General features: G+C 43.4%; 1 protein-coding gene across 1 annotated transcript in view; it reads right to left on the bottom strand.

The window, feature by feature from the left end:
- The window catches only part of CNGB3 (cyclic nucleotide gated channel subunit beta 3), a 534,104-nt gene that overhangs the window by 86,848 nt on the left and 426,413 nt on the right, over nt 1-20,843 (bottom strand). Inside the window, exons 15-16 of the mRNA XM_077492986.1 lie at nt 5,328-5,487; nt 4,817-4,914 (exon numbers count right to left, since the gene is read on the bottom strand). Coding sequence (XP_077349112.1) covers nt 4,817-4,914; nt 5,328-5,487 — 258 coding nt within the window. The remainder of the gene's footprint in view (nt 1-4,816; nt 4,915-5,327; nt 5,488-20,843) is intronic.

Below are 20,843 nucleotides of genomic sequence, written 5' to 3' on the forward strand. Positions count from 1 at the left end.
AATGAGAGAAAATTCAATACCATCTAAGATACAAATCTATTTCTCTACCCCTCAGCTCACTCCTTCAGTCTCCTCACGTATCACTATTTTACTATCAGATATATCAGTCTGGATGTCACACCACTTCCTCAAACTTAATCTATCCAAAACCGAACTTATAATTTTTCCTCCCCCACATGCCCCTTCCCCTGATCTCTCTGTCAAAATCGATGGCACAACTATAAGCCCATCCCCACATGCCAAGGTCCTAGGCATAGTCCTGGACTCTGAACTCTCCTTTAAGCCCCACATTCAATCACTGTCCTAATCTTGCTGCCTCAACCTCTGCAACATCTCCAAAATACGACCCTTTCTAACTAATGATACAACAAAGCTCCTAATTCCCTCCCTGGTCATCTCTCGCCTCGAGTACTGCAACTCCCTTCTCATTGGCTTATCTCTACATAGTCTATCCCCCTTCAACTCATCATGAAGGCTGGTGCCAGACTCATCCACCTTACCAACCGCTCTGTGTCTGCTACTCCTCTCTGTCAATCCCGCCACTGACTTCTGCTCACCCAAAGAATTAAATTCAAAATACTAAAAACTACTTACAAAGCCATCTACAACTCTGCCCCCATCTACATCACTAGCCTAGTCTCTAAATACCAACATAATATTCTCTTCGTTCTTCTCAAGATCTCCGGCTCTCTAGCTCCCTCATCACCTCCTCCCATGCTCGCCTCCAGGACTTTTTCAGAGCCTCTCCAATCCTATGGAATGTCCTACCCCAATCTCTCAGATTATCTCCTAATTTATTAACTTTTAGATGATCCCTGAAAACCCTCTTCTTCAGAGAAGCCTATCCTACCCACACCTAACAACTGAAATTTTATTTTCTCCATCTGATCATCCTCCACAGCTATTGCTTTTTGTTTCACTTGACCCTCCCTTCTAGATTGTAAGCTCTAATGAGCAGGGCCCTCTGATCCCTGAATTGTATTGTAACTGTACTGTCTGCCCCCATGTTGTTAAGCGCTGTGCAAACTATTGGCGCTATATAAATCCTGAATAATAATACAAATCTCCATGGTTGTTAAATATTGATAAAAATATATATGTATATGTAGCTGGGTGCTTAGCTGGCAAGGAAGAAGTACAGTAACTACAGAGACACTATGCTGCAGCTGCTCTATGGGGTTGATTTACTAAAACTGGAGAGTGCAAAATCTAGTAGCCTATCAGCTTCTAACTTCAGGTTGTTCAATTAAGCTTTGACAAAAAAAAAAACCTGTAAGCTGATTTTTATGCAGAGCTGCACCAGATTTTGCACGCTTCAGTTTTAGTAAATCAACCCTTATGTGTTCACATAGGACTTCTATGCTAACCTAGCTAGTGCTGTACCCCTTCCATCCATTAGTGGGAGCCTGTGGGACATGTAATACCAGGCATACTCTGATACATAACAGTGAAGGATTGTGAGCAAGTGAGTTTACCAAAGGGACATGGTTATTGGAGCAGATGGGGAAAGACGTTAAATTCCCAAGATTGGAAATAACAAAGGAGGAGCAAGAGGCAGCTTTCCCAGGTTGAATAAGGAAAGGCTGTTTCTTTCTACTTGCATGCAGAATCCTTAACGGGGCTGTATTTTTAGCATAAATGTGGGTCCCACCAAATAGCTGGCAGAAGGTTGAGAGCATGGAGTCTAATAACAGACTGCTGGCACAGTGATCACCCACAGGTCTTTCCTTAGCCAAGGACACCCTTTGTAATTTAAATACAAAAAAGTGCACCTTTGGATCATTTGCTGATTGTGTAACTGGCACCAATGTAATGTTCCCTGATCTTAACCCAGAGGGGTCTGGATGTGAACTCAACATAATGTAAAATGCATGTGGTGCATTCTATAATATATTTAAAATTTTTAGTACTGCAATTTATGAAGTCAGGGATTTTATATTCTTTACCGGTGGATCAGGTCATGATGAGTTCTTAAACCACAACAAAAGAACCAGTCGTACTGAGCCAGGTGGTCTTGGAAGAAGAGGACAGAAAAAGTCTTAGGGATCATATATTGCCCAGAGTGTTGGCACGTCTATTCGAAAATCTGCAACCACTAGACATGATCAGAATAGGATCTTCAGACAAGACAATTAAAGTGGTTGTAATGTCAAACTTTTTTTATCTTAATGTATTCTATGCAGTAAGATAAAAAGCCTTTTATGTGTAGAAGCCCCCCTCAGCCCCCCAATACTTACCTGAGACTTATCTCTGTCCAGCAATGTCCACGAGGGCCTTGGCCAACTGGGACTTTCCTCCTGATTGGCTGAGACGCCATTGGCTCCCGCTGCTGTCAATCAAAGTCAATTAGCCAATCAAGAGATCGAGGGGATGGTGCCAAACCGGGGGTCCATGCCTGAATTGACACAGGGAGCTGTGATTTAGCGTGGGTGCCCCCATAGCAAGCTGCTTGCTGTGATGGCACTCGACAGGAGGGAGGGGCCAGGGGAACTGAAGAGGCACCAAGAAGAGGATGATTTGGGCTGCCCTGTTCAAAACCACTACACAGAGCAAGTATAAAATATTTGTTATTTTTAGAGGAAAAAAAGAGACTTTACAATCACTTTAAATATTTATAAATAATGTTTCTAACCTGTTTTTTTTATTTCTGCGAAAATTTTATTACAAAAGTAACAGGGTTATTGTGCTGATCAGCTGGTTTACATTTGGTTTAGACCCATAAGAGCTGATATGTCTTTTTTGGAGACAATATTACCTGCCATATCAATGTGCCACTTCCTGTAGCCCCCCTCATTCAGTCTGGAAGAGATATCACAATCCCGAGCATAAGGCTAGCCATACACAGTTCCTGCTGAACCAGCCGAGATTTGAACTGTTAACGAGCAGGCTGTACCAAGTTTAGTGATCAATCACCGTGTGTGTACAATCAGCCTGACAAATTTGCTTGCTCCCCTGTCAGCATTGCCTGTGTTGATGGGAGAATCATATGAATTTCTATCCGGCATCCAGCGGTTGCAGGAAAAAAATTTGCACTGTGTATTGCCTGCCTAACCATCCACAGTGGAACAATTATGTTTTGCTCAAATATATTCCTCCACATGAACAGATTTAATGGCAAGCATGGGATGACCCGTACACTCCTTTAAAAAACTCTGTGTACTAACAACACCTGTGGTGGGATCGCTCCGGAGCGTGATGTCCAGAAAATCTATACAAACTCTCCTCGTTTAACAACTTACCTGTTTAACGACCCCTCAGACTTACGACCATCGCTTACTTTTACTTTTTGGACACTGTACATTATTGTATTGTACAGTACAGTACAGGATTTTTGTTGTTTATATTTTTGTGTTCTGTACTTATGCAAATTATAACAACGTTATCGAGTTGGAGTTTTGTGTTTAGACCTTTTTTTCCAGAAAAATTACACTACAGTAGTTAAGAATGCTTAAAATATTGAATACTTGCGGCTCCTTGTTTAATGACCAATTCGTTTAATGACCTAGTCGCTGGAATGGAACCTGGTCGTTAAGCGAGGAGAGCCTGTACTGTCAAAACCAATATCATGGCTTAATTCCAAATTTAAATCATTATCATTGATGTAAGAAACAAAAGAAGATAGAGTTCCATCCACAATGTTCCAGTCCAGCACTAGGTCATCAATATATCTACTATACCATATGATTTTATCTGTAAATAAGTTTGAGTGGGAAAATAAAGAAAGTTTCTCCCACTAGCCCATGAACAGAGAGAGATGGAAAGAACGTGGCACCCATTGAGGCTCCTTTGCACTGGAGATAAAAAAAAAACTGATAAAAACAAAATAGTTATGTGTCAATAGAAAATCCACAGACATACCTAAAAATTCTTAAAGTTCTACAGTATAGAAACTATAATATGTCAAATGGAATTTCAAAGCCTCCATTGCAAGGTGACGAGGAATGCAAGAATAGAGAAATTTAACATCTACATATAGCTCTGCCAACTAAAAGTGTGTATTAATATAGATGACCTGCATTTTATGTAGCCATGCAATCTGGTCACAACTGGCTGCAGATATTTATCTACCTAGCACTAAGGCACTAACTTTAGCACTAAGTTTTTCTAAGAGGGAACCAAGTCCCACAACTATGTGAAGACGGCTGATTAGGGTGTTACCTTTGTGAATTTTGGGTAGATGATAAAGGAGAAGACCTACACTACATCAACTCTTGCCAGAGACAATTTGAGTAAAATTGAAAGATGCCCTTCAGGGATTAAAATCCCATCAGGACATAGTTATACACAAGGCTTGACAAGGGTGGGTCATGGTAGTTTTTGCTTCAGAGGACTATAAAACAGAAACCTTATGCTCAATGATATCTCCATATAACAGATTTTGAAAATGGATCCCACATCAATTTTTAAAGAGCAGATGTCACATATGTTAGATTCTGGACGGGAGTATTAACCACCCAAAATAGCAGAGTACCTGGTGGTTGTTAGTTCTGTAGTCCAGGTCTTTCACTGGATACATCATGTGCAATGGTTGGAGGCAACTTCAGAACCATATTGGATTATATTATTTAATCCAGGGTGTTTTCCTATTTGAGAGCACTGCTTCTTGCCTCTATTGTCTTTGTGGCTCCTCCAATATACATATACATTTTGCAACAAGGAATATTGAAACCCACAAAAGGTGGACTGTGTCCCATTGAAACGTCAGCTGTCTATTTAAAAGTTGTTGCGTTTTCTCAATATATACAATACAATTGTTTTTCTATAATGTGTAATTATATTTTTAACCATTATTTTTCAAATCCTAAAAGAGACTCACTTTAAATAATTCCACGTTGTTAACAATGGCAAGGTTGACATCAACTGCAATAGCTAGCTGCATTCTTGTTGGCATTTCCTCCAAAAGTTCAGACTCATCTGTTAGTGTATTGTAAAGAAATAATACAGTTAGATAGTATTTATACAAAATACAGGTAATACTTCATTAAAGCAAATTGGATTCTAGTTTAAATAGATAATAATTTAAATGGACAGTAGACTGTGGATAATGTTCAATGATCTATAGATCATTGAACTAGAGCACTTATACAATGAAGCACTGGGGTTAATTTACTAAAACTGCATAGTGCAAAACCAGATGCAGCTCTGCATGATAGCCAATCAGCTTCTAACTTCAGATTTTTAAATGAAGCTTTGGCAAAAAAAAAAAATCATGCAAGCTGATTGTTTTCTATGAAGAACTGCACCAGATTTTGCACTCTCCAGCTTTAGAAAATGAGCCCCACTATATCCCATTTACATACAATATGTGCTATAAATTCTAGACATACCTAGCATTCCTTGTGAATCCCATGTATACTCATACCAGCTCCGCACACGATTCTGAACATGTTTAGGGATTTTGTTTTTGTTCATGTATGAAATCGTTTTGTCAACAGAAGAACGGTAATAGCTCTGTCCTGAAGTCGCTGCTCCAATCACATCACGCATCTATTAGAATACATTTAAAAAACATATTGTCAAAAATTTGTTTATTTAAAGGGTAAGAAATGGTATAAACAAAGTTCCCTTACACCTAGGGCAAAGGCTAGATTGACAGCAGAGGGATTTTTTCAGCTGGTCTGATCCAGCAGCATGGACAGATGGACGCCTCAGCATGGACACTGATAGAGTTTTTTGTGGTCTAGTCCTAAGAGCTGCTTAGCTTTGGTTAACCAAGTTTGTAACATTTTCCTTCCATTATTCTTCAATTTTTCTTGTAACCAATTTTGACCACCGCCTGTTTAGAATTCCATCAACTTCCTACTTTTATGAATTTTTCATATCGACAAAAAGATTTTTACAAAATTAATACATTGGTGCTAAAGAGTACAAGACAGAAGGTGCTGGGAAATGAAAATATAATGAAGGCAAATTGAAAAGAGCATCCAAAGGACTGTCGTACATTTTAAGCATGTTGGAGAGAGTGAATTTGCATCCTAGTTTTGTATGCAGGTTCCTGAATCGCTTTCCATATTAAGTTGCGCTATGCTCACATGTGAGTGAATACTAGCAATAAACCTTAATAATGCTAAATTATATATATATATATAAAGTGACTCCGCATGGGGGGGGGGGGGGGGGCGGCTGGGGGCGCCTGGACTGTCAGATGTTTTTTCACCTTAATGCATAGAATGCATTAAGGTGAAAAAACATTTACCTTTACAACCCCTTTAAATTAAAATTGATTGATTAATTGATTTGATCATGTTTTAAATAGTCCATTGTTTTAAGCTGATTTTCAAACATGAAATTAACACTCGATGCACCCAAGGGGGTTATTTACTAAAGGAAAATCCACTTTGCACTACAAGTGCACTTTCACCACTCCACCCTTGTCAGCCTCATGTATAACTACGTCCTGATGGGATTTTAATCCCTGAAGGGCATCTTTCAAAGTGCAGTCACTGTAGATCTGAGGGGGACATGTAAGGAAAATAAAAAAACAGCATTTTAGCTTGCACATGATTGGATCATAAAATCAGCAGAGCTTCTCCTCATTTCAGATCTTCCCCTAAGATTTACAGCGACTGCACTTCCAAGTGCACTTTCAGTGCAATTTCAAGTGCAAAGTGGATTTGTCTTTCATAAATAAGCCCCCAAGAGTCGTGCTTAAAAGAGATAAAGACCTCCACCTCTGCACACACTGCCGCTTACCGACTCCAAATGATCTCCAATAGGTTCCTAAATCAACCTAAGTGTAGCAGATGACATTTGGGATCAAATGTCACACGCATTGTAAATTTAGGTTTTTGACCTCAGGACAATAAAGGTTCTGAGGGTTAATTATTGTAGGTAGGCCTAACACCAGTCTGGCCAGGCTGTGTTTAGAAGTTCTGTCTGGTCATGTGAACGGTGAGGTGCAGATGATAGGCTAGAACCAAGGCTGGTTGGATGTTTTGGTATCAGGCCTCTCTGAGCCAACCAGCGGGAGTGCTGTGGCTCGCTGAGGAGTCTGGGAGGGGTTACTTAAACAGGTGTGGGTCACGTGTTCAGGGTTCCAGAGTTGTTTGTGAGACCCATGTGGTCTGTTCTGGTTCCAGGACCGGGGTAACCCCGTGAGGGGTCCCAGTCATGGGGTGTTCCACATCCTGTGGCATGTTCCTGTTAATGGCCCCTGATAGACCTGCCTGGTCTGGGGTAGGCATCCGTCTGTTCCCGAGTCTCAGAGCCTGCTGGTCTGAGGCGCTGTAACTGAGGGAGGATTCAAAGTGTCCGGATGTGCTCTCGGCTTGGAGGGACACCACAGTTCGTGGAAGTGACCGGGGGAGGACTCCTCGGAGGAGGGCCAGCAAGTGGCATCCTGAGAAGTGCCTGGTTACTGAGTTGGGAAGGACATTGACGAATTCACACTTTTCCAGTACCATAGAGGAAGTGGGAAACATTCCAGGTACGGTTGGAAAAAGGTTCTTGTATACCCTCAGTTGATTGTTCAAGTTTCGAGTCAACGTGCTGACTGCCATGATCTCTGTCTAGAGATCTGTTCAGCCTTGAAGTACCCAGCTGCGAGTGGCTACTCTCTGGGTGGAAATAGAGATTTTGCTTAACCTGCAGTTCAAGGTGCCTGAGTTCTTCACCCGTGCCATCTGTTCGATAAGAGACTGTGTTTGTGAAAGTTCTTCTGAAAAATAAACCTTCATCTGTGTCAGTGTACAAGTTGTTGGGTATCAACCCTGAGAATCCCTAGACGCGGAGGAGCAGGCCAGGAGAAGGCAACCGATAAGCCCATTAAGTCAAGGCCGCCCTGCAATGGGTTATGGCCGCTACATAAGCAAAACATGATGTTTGCTAAGGCCTTATTAACCCTTGAAGCAGAACTCCAGGCAGATGTAAAAGACACACGTTGATGCATCAATGTATTCCTTAATTATTAATTTTATATTTTATTTTATGTAAATAGTATTTTAATTGGTATCAACCTTTTGCAATCCCCTATATAGCAGTGCTCAGATTAATAGAGGTAGGGTCAAGACTGGACAAAGCACATGCTAATAGGAGCAGAGTGAGCAAAGGAATGACCTCTTCTGTCTCTTTCTGTTTCACTGCGTAGTCAGTAAGCTGAAGGCTGGGAATTGAGAAAGGACACTACAGTATTTCTTCATATTTATTCAAACCCATAAAACAGAAATGTAATATATTGTAGCTTACCAATCTTTAAATGTAGTGGCTACATTTTTTTTTTCACCTGGTGCCCTGGCCGGAAACACACTTCCTGCCTTAGGAAGGCTCTATGGAGGAGCAATGGAGTCACTTATGGACAGCAGCATTGTCAGCCTATATGGAGGGCAGTGTTCAATTCACTACCAAATTTAGATGGACTTTACTAACAAATGAACCACATAACCTCCGGAAGATTTACTCCCCTTTATGATCAGGTAATTTTATGCGATACGGCACTGCAACACTTTAACTGGCAATTGCGGGGTCATGCAATGCTGTACCCAAACAAAATTGAGGTCCTTTTTTTCCCACACATAGAGCTTTCTTTTGGTGGTATTTGATCACCTCTGAGTTTTTTATTTTTTGTGCTATATAAAGACAATTTTGAAAAAAAACAAAAACAATATTTTTTACTTTCTGTTATAAAAAATATCCAATAAAAAAATATAAAAAATAAAATTTCTTCATCAATTTAGGACAATATGTATTCTTCTACATATTTTTGGCAAAAATAAAAATAAAAAATCCCATTAATCGTATATTGATTGCTTTGAGCAAAAGTTATAGCATCTACAAACTATGGGATATTTAATTTTTTTCTACTAGTAATGGCAGAGATCAGTGACTTATAGGGGGACTGCGATATTGTGGCAGACATTCTGACACTAACTGGCACTTTTGACACTTTTTTGGAACCAGTTACACTAATACAGTGATCAGTGCTAAAAATATGTACTGTAACTGTACTAATGACACTGGCTGGGAAGGGGCTAAAATCAGGGGTGATCAAAGGATTAACTGGGTGCCTAACCAGTGTTTATGTATATTGTGGGAGGTTCTTTTACTACGGGAAGAGATGGAATTTATTTCCTGAATGGTGATTTGCCTTGTCTACATAGGCAGATCGCAGTTCTTTGTCTCTGCCTGACAATCGACGGGTGCCGGACAGTGACAGCTGGTGCTCCATCGGTTGGGGGGGGGGGGGGGGCGGGGGGCAGAGAGACCTGACCACAGAAACCCCCTGTCACTCCTGTTCGTCACCGCACACCATTGACAACAACTTCCACCCACCCCCCATCACCGGTTCGCCCTTTCGCCCACCAGGCCCTCGTCAGAGCCCCACTTACCCCATGCAGGTCACGGCTGTGGTGGCGGCTTCCCCCCACTGCCTCCTCTGTGTCCCGGCTGTCACTTCTCCTCCCGGCCAATCAGGTCTTTGGACTCCTGGCCAATGGGGTCTTAGGACTCCCGGCCAATGGGGTCTCAGGACCTGCTTTCTGATTGGCCGGGAAGAGAAACAGGAAGACATTAGAGAATATTAATTCGCTAATGTCACATAACAGGGTTGGCCCACCCTTTTATGAGACATTAGCGAACCCTTAGCACACCCTTTTTTAAGTCAATTAGAGCCCTAGGCTCTAATCACATGCTTCTAAAAAAAACAAAAAAACATATAAATCCATGCTTCTGGTGTCCTGCATGTAGATTAGGATGGGGGAGTGGCGCTTGTGCACCACTAATGAGCGACCGCCACTGGTGCCAGCAGGCATCAAGTACCCAGTACCCTCTGACCGGCTTCCGCTGTGTGTAATGACAGTGTCAGCGAGCCATCAGTGGCACGCATTCGCTCCCCCTACCCAGAAATGCAGGATCGCATATAAATATATACATGATCCTGTGCATAGCTGCTGCCCTGTAGCAGTAAAACTGCTATAGGGTGACCGGAAAGTATGTAAAACAGAACTCCAGCTAACACTGTATAAGCAGTTACAGCAGTAGTTTTGTTTCCCTTTTGGGGTAAAGGTTTTACATAAATAGATAAAAGCTGACCTTTGTAAGCACCCTTGTCAGTGGAAAATTATTTGTATCAACCATCTAATTGACACTATTGCTGGACAATGTGGACAGTTAGGACCCCTTTCACACTGAGGAGCTTTTCAGGCGCATTCACGCAAGAAAAAAGTGCCTGAAAAGCTCCTGAAAACTGCTTTCCATTAATATCAATGGGTTCTTTAACACTGGGGCGGTGCACATGTGGGATGGTAAAAAAAGTCCTGCAAGCAGCATCATTGGAGCATGTTTGGAGCCTTAAAAAAGCGCCTCAAAATGCCCCTGTCCATTTAAATGAATGGAAAGCATTTCAAAAGCGCCTGAAAAGCACCGAAAAATTATTCTTTTGAGTCATGTGACCATAAAAAAAGCGCACCACTAACACAGCAAAGCGATTAAAAGCACTGCAAAAACAGTTGACAACTTTAACCCCACCCCACCTTACCGCACCACGACCACCCTTTTACCCTTTTTTTTTTAAATTGTTTACCCGCTTGCCGACCAGCAATCTGCAGTTTTACTGCGGCAGAATGGCACAGCTGGGCAAAACAACGTTATGGTACGTCGCTTCGCCTTTTTGACCACTAGGGGCGTGCCCACATCGTGAGCCCAACCCCGACGCTAGCGCCCGGCGGGTGCGATGACCATCGGGCTTCCGCGATCACTTGTGACAGAGCGAGAACCAGGATCTTTGTGCGTAAACACACAGATTCTGGTTCTTTCAGGGAAGAGGAGACAGATCTTGTGTGTCTGTCTCCTCCTAGTCAGTCCTACTCCCCCTACAGTTAGAACACACACTAGGGAACACAATTGCCCCTTGATCGCCCCCTAGTGTTAACCTCTTCCCCGCCAGTGACATTTATACAGTAATCAGTGCATTTTTATAGCACTGATCACCAATGGCTTCAAAAATGTGTCAAAAGTGTCCGAAATGTCCACCATAATGTCACAGTCCCGGAAAAAAAATCGCAGATTGCCGCCATTACTAGTAAATAAATAAATAAATAAATAAAAATGTCATAAATCTATCCCTTATTTTATAGATGCTATAACTTTTGCGCGAACCAATCAATATAGGCTTATTGTGATCGTTTTTTTTTCAAAATTGACACTCTTCTTTTGTTTATAGCGCAAAAAATAAAAACTGCAGAGGCGATCAAATACCAAAAAAGAAAGCATCTCTTTGTGGGAAAAAAAGGACGGCAATATTTTTTGGGTACAGCGTCGCATGATCGTGCAATTGTCAGTTAAAGCGTGACAGTGCCGGATAGCAAAAAAATGGCCTGGTCATTGAGCAGCCAAATCTTTAACTGCTGAAGCGGTTAAAATACATACCTTTATCAGCTGTCTCTGCTTGCTGGCATGGGCGTCCGCAGGTAGGGGCAAGGGGGGTCAAGTGCCCCCCCCCTGGAATCAGGGATCAGATCTTAAATTCAACACAGTTCCATCGCTATCGGGGTGCGGGCAGCCCACACCCATGTGCAACCCACCAGTGGGGTGACATCATCAAGGTTCTGTCAAGCCCCCCTATCAGTGTAATGTGACTGCGGGCTTTTTTCCCTGCTCAGTCCAGCAGAGAACTCAGCGGCGCTGTGACAGGAGAAAGGCGGGCTACGGGCTATCAGAGGTTTCCCCTGGTCACCCCCCCCCCCCCTTTCTCCTGTCAGGGAGAAGAGATGAAAGCTCTCACCAGGTTGCCCTCCAAGCTTCCTGCCCGCGCTGTTCCTTCCCTGTTGGCCATAACTGAGGGACAATCAAAGGAGACTAGGAGAGGAGAGCATCATGGGACACGTAGTCCCAAAGATTGGTGGCCCCATTTTAAACGGGGAGCAGGCTACAGCTCGATCAAGAGAGAGATTGAGAGACTGCAGCCTGGAAAAAAGCTGAGGGAGAGAGTGCTACAGGAAAAAGTACAAGGAGTGTGCTGGGCAGAAGCCAGAGAGAGAGCCACGCTGTCCAGCACCACCAGAGAGAGAGCTACATTGCCCCGTGCGACCAGAGAGAGCCATGCTGTCCAGCGCCACCAGAGAGAGCCACTCTGCCCAGCACCGCCAGAGAGAGAAAGACTGAGCCACTGCCAGGGTACAGACATGCTAGACTACTGACCAGAGTCGCCTCCGGGGAACCCAGAGTGAGTGAGGAGGTTCTGTTGGCTATTATCCATTACTTATCCTAGGGATTGTACTACATCTGCAGCCTCTGACCACGATAATGTGATAATGACATTGTCGAAAATGGGTGACCCTAAAATTATGCCCCCCCCTGAAAAAAATTCTGCGGACACCCATGCTTGCTGGTCATGTGAAGCTCTGGGATCCTCTTCGTCTTTTGGTCTTCTATGGCTGAGGTTGGTCCTGGATGCTGCAGAGAATGAAGCTTGTGTATGGAATGAGTGACATTCTCTGCAGCACCCATCCCCTTGTGAGCAGCTTGATGACATCTTAGGCCAGTGCTGGTGAATAGGGATGAGCTTCGTGTTCGAGTCGAACGTACGTTCGACTCGAACATTGGCTGTTCGTCCGTTCGGCGAAATCCGAACATTTTAGTCCGTTCGCGTCAAATTCGTGTGCGATGGCGCAGTGCATTGCTGGCTCATGATTGGCCAAGCATGCACTTTGACCACGCATGCTTGGCCAATCGCAGCGCCAGCAGCGAGGAGAGCCATGATTGGCCACAGGCAGGATGCCTGTGGCCAATCATAGCTCAGGCTGTGTAGTGCACGCCCCACACTATAAAAGGCCGCCATCGCGGCGGCCTCGTGTAGTGTGTTGGCGTCTGAAGCAGTGGGTGTTCTGTGTACCTTCAACACAGTACACACCGATCGTTTTCGGCCGATTTTTCTATCTTGCTGATGTGTAGTGGTTATTGTCTGTGCCCTGACCGCAGTATACACCGCTATATTCACCTCATCTATATAGCTAGTGATCTATCTTTTATAATAGAGCTTGCAGTCAGTAGTGTTAGGAGTGCGTGCTGAGTTAGAGTAGGATTTTGCAATATCAATCAATTGGATCGCTCTGCAAATGCTGTCTCATGTACCCCTTAAATGGACAAAGCCTACTTGATCTTTATGCGCAGCCACTGCGCCCATCAAGCGCAGCCACTGTGCCTATCAAGCGCAGCCACTGTGTCTATCAAACGCAGCCACTGTGCCCATCAAGCGTAGCCCCTGTGCCCAGCAAGTTCAGCCACCGTGCCCATCAAATGCAACCACTGTGTCTATCAAACGCAGCCACTGTGCTCATCAAGCGCAGCCACTGTGCCCATCAAATGCAACCACTGTGCCTATCAAACGCCGCCACTGTGCCCATCAAATGCAGCCACTGTGCCCATCAAATGCTGCCATTATGCCCATGAAACGCAGCCACTGTGCCCATCAAAGGCAGCTACTGTGCCCATCAAGAGCAGCCATTGTGCCAACTACCATACCTATCAATTGCTGCCAGTATGCCCATCAATTTCTGCCAGTGTACCCATCAATTGCCGCTCCTGTGCCCCATCAAATGCTGCCAGTGTGCCCATCATTTGCCGCTGCAACTGTGCCCCATCAAATGCTGGCAGTGTGTATCACCCCGGCACTTGCCTGTCTCGCAGCGGGTCAGTGGCGGTGTCCTGCGTGCTCCTTGATGTCTTCTTCCGTCCTCTCTATCAGGCGTCCAATCACAGCGTCTGATGTTTCAGCCAATCAGGTGACAGATAACAGACCCAAGCACCTGATTGGCTGAGAGGTGGTTCAGTGTTAGCAAAGTGAATTCCTTCGCTTTGCTAACAAACAATTGAGTGAGCAGCAAACGCACAGCATTGCACCCGCTGTTCACCTTTTTGGGTGCCTATTAGAGTCTACGGCTCTAATCAGGTGCTTCCAAAAAAAAAAAAACATCACTATAATTCAGGTGCCCAGCGCCAGAAAAGGGGCCAGACACCTGAATAGGGGGTGTCAGCGGGGACTATAAATAGATTCATGCAAGGAATGAATCTATCTATGGTGATAGAGCGGTGACAGAAGAGAGGGGGCAGCGCTCCTGCGCCCTTTACGGACGCACTGCCACTGTATGTTATACTTTTCATTTAAAGCCCCTCTCAGAGATAAAATCCACACCCCTGCCTGTTGTAGCCACTTCCTATTGGATGGGCTATGGTAAAAAAAAGGTGGACGTCAGCAGAGAGGATTGGAGGAGACTGGTGGTCCCCTGGGTCGGTGGTACTCCTAACAGTGGGGATGTGGGATCTAGTTTGGGGATTTACGTGGGTATATCTGGCTTCACACAGTAAGGGGGAAAAGGCCTAATAGAAAAAGATAGTGGGTATTTAAGTCAAATAATGAAGAGGTAGAGAAAACATTTTGGGAGCCCAATGGATCCAGCAAATTATGCATTCTAATTATTTTCCTATTGCATTCTTCTTTCTTTTCTCCAGTACCACTACATTAAACTCCCACTTAAATTAATATTTTATTGCTTCATAGGCAGAACAAATGTCATTTGTAATTATATGGCAGAGGTTGCAGTGTGGTGGCACCAGCACCAGTGCCTAAGGCCCAATTTTTCTGCCCCTGTTTAACAGGGGCGTTTAAGTACAATTTTTGATGCAATGCTTTGCAGCAGGGCTAATTCCTGCAATAAAACTAGAGTATATGGAAGAGGTTGCAGTGTGGTGGCACCAGCAGCAGTGCCTAAGGCCAAATTTTTCTGCCCCTGTTTAACAGGGACATGTAATTACAATTCTTGATATAATATTTCACAGGAGGGCCCCTTCTTGTGCCCACCCAGAGTAACGGTGAGGACTTATAGTGTTGTGGCACCAGCACCACAACCACCAAAGGTCAATTTTTCTACCACTGTTCAACAATGGCATGTAATTACAATTCTTGATATAATCGTTCACAGCAGGGCGCTCCAGCGCCCACCAAGAGTCACTTTGAGGGCTTACAATGTTGTGGCAAAACCAACACCTTGTTCCGCCATTTCTGCAGAGCATATAGGGCAGGCCCCTACTTTCAAACATCCAACTTACAAACATCTCCTACTTGCAAACGGAAGGAGACAACAGCAAGTGAGATGAAAAAAGATGGACGACAAAACAGATTATACAGGGGTGATAACCCTTCCCTATGTTTTCCAAAAAGCTTAAAAATAGTTTTTTGGACTGGAGCTACACTTTAAAAATGTACCAGTTGAAAATTACAAACAGATTCAACTTAACACAACAAACCTACACAGTCCCTGTCTTGTTTGCACCGCCTGTATACTGCTGTTCTGAGTATATAGGGCCTGGGGGCCACACGCATTTCCTTTTTTTAATATGGGTACGGGGTTCCCCTTAATATGCGTACAAGACCCAAATAGGCTGGTAATGGGCAGGGAGGGCTACCCATGCCATTTTTCTCAATGATTTTCAACCATATTGCAGGAACCAGATATAACATTAAAACCGCAAGCAGTTTTAAATGGTGTTATTTCCGTTTAATGTCATTTTGTGCAGGGACTGTTCTAAACACGGGAAACACGTGGCACTTCACAGGCATACTACAGACACCCCCCAGGCAGGATATTTAAAAGAATATTTCACTTTTTTTTTTTCACTTTAATCGTCATTAAAATCAGTGCTCCCGCCAAAACGGTCGTTTTTAAAACTTTTTTTTGCATTGACCCATGTCCTCTGAGGGAGGAGTCAGGTCCCCAAACCCTTTTTAGGACAGTATCTTGCATATTAGCCGTTAAAATTAGCACTTTTCATTTCGAACGTTCGAGTCCCATAGACTTCAATTGGGTTCTAACGTTCGTTCGAACTTGGGGTCCGTTCGAAAGTTCTGGTGCGAACCGAACCGGGGGGTGTTCGGCTCATCCCTACTGGCGAACCTTGGCACCCCAGATGTTTTGGAACTACATTTCCCATGATGCTCAACTACACTGCAGAGCTGCCTTTTTTATTTTAACAACATTTGGACAATTTACTTTTTTTTTTATGTTTTAGCCTAAGCTAGAGTTGTGCTTTAAGTTATGTCATAATAAAGACTGGATATTGCTTGCTCAGAAATGTAGATAAATTGTCTCATAAAGTCCTCAGACTTTTAGCTGCTATCAGAACCAATCTCTTTGTACTGCTGGCATACAGATAATAATTCTTATCTTCTTTCTCATTCTTTTCTGTGATTGTCTGGGAAACAAAAAACTCATCGCTTGTGAGACAAGCCACAGCCTCAACAGCTGACCGATTCAAGGCTGCTGTAAAGGGAACGTTTCTAACTTAAAGCAGATCTGCACTGCATCTGAGCACCACAAACCAAAAACGTTATGTAATTAATTTTTAATATTCAAAGCAAACGCACATTCATCAATGTCTCTGTGCTTTATTTTGCTGAGAAAGCACTTTGAAAAACAACTCCTAGCATTCCTGGCTGTGGCCTTCTTAAGCAAGTGCAGATAATTAATGAAGTATTTATTTCTGGGAATCCATCTGCCCTTAGCTCAGGCATGCAGGCAGAAGGGTGTGCTTAGCTGAGACCCCCCCCCCCCCCACAAAGATTCCTGGGATGTATGACATCTTTTGCCTAGGCATGGAAACCAAGAAGTAACTGAAAAACTTAAAATAACATTTAAAACAAGTGAATATGATCTGCTTTCCTATCTATTTTACGATTTTGTTTTACTAATGCTAGAAGCATAAGGATTAAACTGTCAATATTGATTGAGAGAGTCAAGTTCCACTTCAATATCTTTTCAGTTGCTGGGATAGGAGGTTATTCTCTCACCAATGGGGGCTGTCTTTTTTTAAATCAATTTGAGTTGCTCAAATGAGAGACACATACTGTATGAACATATACTTCTATCATATCCTAGATGCCATCATCTATTTATATAGTTATAATTGTTATGCTGTTACACATGTTACATGTTACAGATGTTTAACATCTTGGACTACTTCTATTCATTTGTGGTACAGACTTGTTTCAGTTTAATATATGTTTTTTTTTCTACATGACTGGGTGATCTTATGAGTGGGGGTCTATATGGCTGCTGAGTCTATGTGGGTTTGCATTAAAGTATGCTTGTTATACTCACTGTGAAAGGAATTAATCCTCCACATTGTGTAAAAAGGCTGTTTGATCCTGTCTTCTCTGATTCTCCCCCTCTTCCACTATCCCCAATCCATCTCCTGATAGAACAGTGCCTTGGGAGCACTCTGCACATGCTCAGTTTGGTGTGTATTGCTAGAGAGTTTTTTTTTTTTTCTTGGGAGGGTGCATGTGATCAGCACTGTCCAAGCAGAACGTCAATGCCACTAAATGGCTAGAATAGTGCCGCTAAATGACGGTAAAGCATTGCTAAAACTAGCAGCATTTTACCGTCAACGCCCGCCTGCCCCAGTGTGGAAGCAGCCTTAGAGAGTGGACCGCCATCAGCATCCTTAACAACCAGCGAATAGCTTGTTATGGATGACTCACCAGCTGTCAGAAGGGATCCAGCTGACAGCCGAATGTAACAAAACAATTACCGGCAATATAAATTGAGAAAAAAATAGCTGGGGGTTCTCCCCAATCCATATCAGGCCCTTTCAGGTCTGGTATATATTTTAAAGGTAAGCCCACGTCAAAAACCTAAAAAAAGCATGGGGTCCCCCCCCCCAAATCTATGCCAGATTCTAGGGTCTGGTGTGGATTTTGAGGGGAACACCATGCCAAAATAAAAAAGAAAGCATGGGGTTCCCCATAAAATCCAAAAACCCTTAATTGAGTGCCCCCTCCTTCCTGAACCATACCAGGCCACATGCCCTAAACTTGGTGGTGTCCCCCCAAAGCACCTTGTCCCCATGTTCATGAGGACAAGGGTCTCCTCCCCACAACCCTGGCCCAGTGGTTGTGGGGTTTTGGGGATGTGACTTATTAGAATATTGAAGCCCTCTTTAACGAGGCGGCCCCCAGATATCGGTCCACTCATGTGAATGAGTAAGGGTACATTGTACCCCTACTCATTCACCATAAAATTGTCAAAAAGTAAATAAAAATGCACGCACCGTTTTTTAACAAAAACAAAAAAAAACTGTGTCTCCTGGTAGATCCATCATGATGGACGCCGGCTGCCGACCCGAAAAAAAAAAAAGTCTGCACCAGCTAAAGGTTTCCGCCGAATGAAAGCTCTGCTGCCTCCTGCTGCTAAATAAACTAAGGGGACACCTGGTGACATTCCCGGGTGGCCCCGTCCCTTGTGACATCAATGACCCAGCATGACCCAGGTGGGAGGCCGCTTGCTTCGTTGATCTCCCGCTTTCCTGAACTGCTGGGCTGTATGCTTGGATAAGGGTCTGGTATAGATTTTGGGGAGCACCCCGTGCCACTTTATTGGCATGGGGCCCCCCTCAAAGTCCATACTAGAACTAAGGGGGGCTCCACGAAGATTAGTGGTTTACAAAAGAAAGATAACTTTGTTCCGTGCTTCCAGTTTAGCTCAAAGGAAGTGACAAGGACCTATCATTTCCGGCAACAGGTATTTTCTGTATTTGAAAATGGAAATGCTGTTTGTCTAAAATAATTAGAAAACAAGTGCAGCCACTTCATCTAAGGACTGGTAAGCTGCACTATATTAACGTTTTGTTTTTGGGTTTCATTATCTTATAATTCGAGGTTTGCTAGCGCTTGTTTTTCTGCACTATATGAATTTTGAAAAATTCCATCTTTTGCAGATTATAACTATACATAGGAACAAAGTACAAAACTGCAGTTTTGTCAACCAAAAATGCTGTATTTGTATAGTGTTATCTTACATGACCAGAGACAACTTAGCTCAGATGGAATACAAACAATGCTAAAGGCACATTCACCAACACTAAATCACAGCTCTGCTATTCTTTTGGTTTAATACTTTACTGTAGACAATGCTGTCCTTCTTAAATGCAATGAATTCAGTCCAGACAATGACCCACCACAATGACTAACCTAATCTATTATTCTGGGATGAAATATTGGAGTCTGAGTTTACTCTGCTTAAATAACTATTTGCTTCGGCACACACACAAATCAATGGAGACATATACAAATCACTGTTAATAAATCTAAATGTTAATGAATCTAAAAGAGATCATACAATCAGATTGTAATGTGCGTGGCCAGTGTTACCGTAGAAGAATTTCCCCTATCTTCTATACCAGAGACTGGAGGACTTGAAAAATAGCACCTTACATGTATCAGGTTTTCCTATACTTCAGCTGCTGGGATAGATATTGGTTCTCCTACATAAAGTGGAATTCTGGGATAAACCTAACTAATCTTAAAAATACTCCCTCCTATCACCTATGCTGACTAACCTGCGTAAGAAAGATTGATATTTTACGATTTTCAGGCCACTCTGCTCCGTGCCTGTGATTCAGCTTCTCTGTGTCAACCAGTGGTGGCTGCAGGGGAGAGGAGGAAGTGCCGACAGTGGCTGGAACATAGGAGCCTATGGGTGACATCACTGCTCTAAGCTTTGCTAGCTGTTGATGAACACTCTTTCCTCTACCCTGCATCCATTGCTAACTAACATTTTTAAGATTAGTTAGGGTTTAACCTGGAATTACACTTTAATGTTAAAGAGTACCTCCACTTATGTTGAGAAAAAACATTCCCCTTTGGGTGAGCTAGGATTTTAGGATCTTTGTTGCAGATTCCTACCTTTTTGTTATTCAGAAATAAACACTGTTTGTGTGTGGAAAGTGAATTTAATGGGAGTAGTTTTATAATTATCAGTCAGCTGCTGCACCTGCAGGGCTCTAATGAGTAAAACTGCAGGGCCTGTATCCTTTTGGATGTATAAACAGAAGAAAAAACAGCGCCAATCTAAGTGCAGTATTGTTGAATCAAAGACATTTAATTTGTGAAGTTATGCACTCACACTCTACCAGAAGGTTTCAGGCACATCATGTATCTAGAGGGCATCGCAGGGCTCTCGAGGAGAAGCGGTAACTCGTTCGGCTGTATCTCTCGTCCAATGGCGCCGGTGGTTCCCAGCGTCGCACGGCTTGGTATAACAGCGTCAGGGAGGTCCGTTCGTCCGTTCGTTGTTCCGTTGAGGGGCGCACTGCGATGACGTTTCGTTGTAGTTTACGTTGCACGTGTTCGGAGCATACGTGCTCCTTCATCAGGCATCTGGGTTACCATGTTTGGAACTCCAAACATGGTAACCCAGATGCCTGATGAAGGAGCACGTATGCTCCGAACACGTGCAACGTAAACTACAACGAAACGTCATCGCAGTGCGCCCCTCAACGTAACAACGAACGGACGAACGGACCTCCCTGACGCTGTTATACCAAGCCGTGCGACGCTGGGAACCACCGGCGCCATCGGACGAGAGATACAGCCGAACGAGTTACCGCTTCTCCTCGAGAGCCCTGCGATGCCCTCTAGATACATGATGTGCCTGAAACCTTCTGGTAGAGTGTGAGTGCATAACTTCACAAATTAAATGTCTTTGATTCAACAATACTGCACTTAGATTGGCGCTGTTTTTTCTTCTGTTTATATGTCTTTTACAAGGTACCTTCTACCCTTGAACATGCTGCCTACCTGCCTGTGTTAAAGAAATCATCCCCTTCCTATGACTATTTTCCACAACCAGTAACTGTGGACTATAATTTGTGATCCTGCCAGCTATCCATTACTTCTGCTGCATTTTTCTGACATACATAGCAAGGATTGCAAAACTCTGTGACAAGCAGACTTGACATCCCTAAATCCGCCACACCAATTTACCAACTTCAGCGTTTTTTTCCCCCAAACCTTTTCCCCCTCCCCCATAAAAACCTCCCCTCTTTTTTCCCCTTCCTCACTCCCCCCATCCAGG

This window comes from Lithobates pipiens, unplaced genomic scaffold (genome assembly GCF_037356315.1).
Source record: "Lithobates pipiens isolate NorthernLeopardFrog02 unplaced genomic scaffold, aLitPip1_a1.2 Scaffold_19, whole genome shotgun sequence".
In the NCBI taxonomy this organism is placed as follows: Eukaryota; Metazoa; Chordata; class Amphibia; order Anura; family Ranidae; genus Lithobates; species Lithobates pipiens.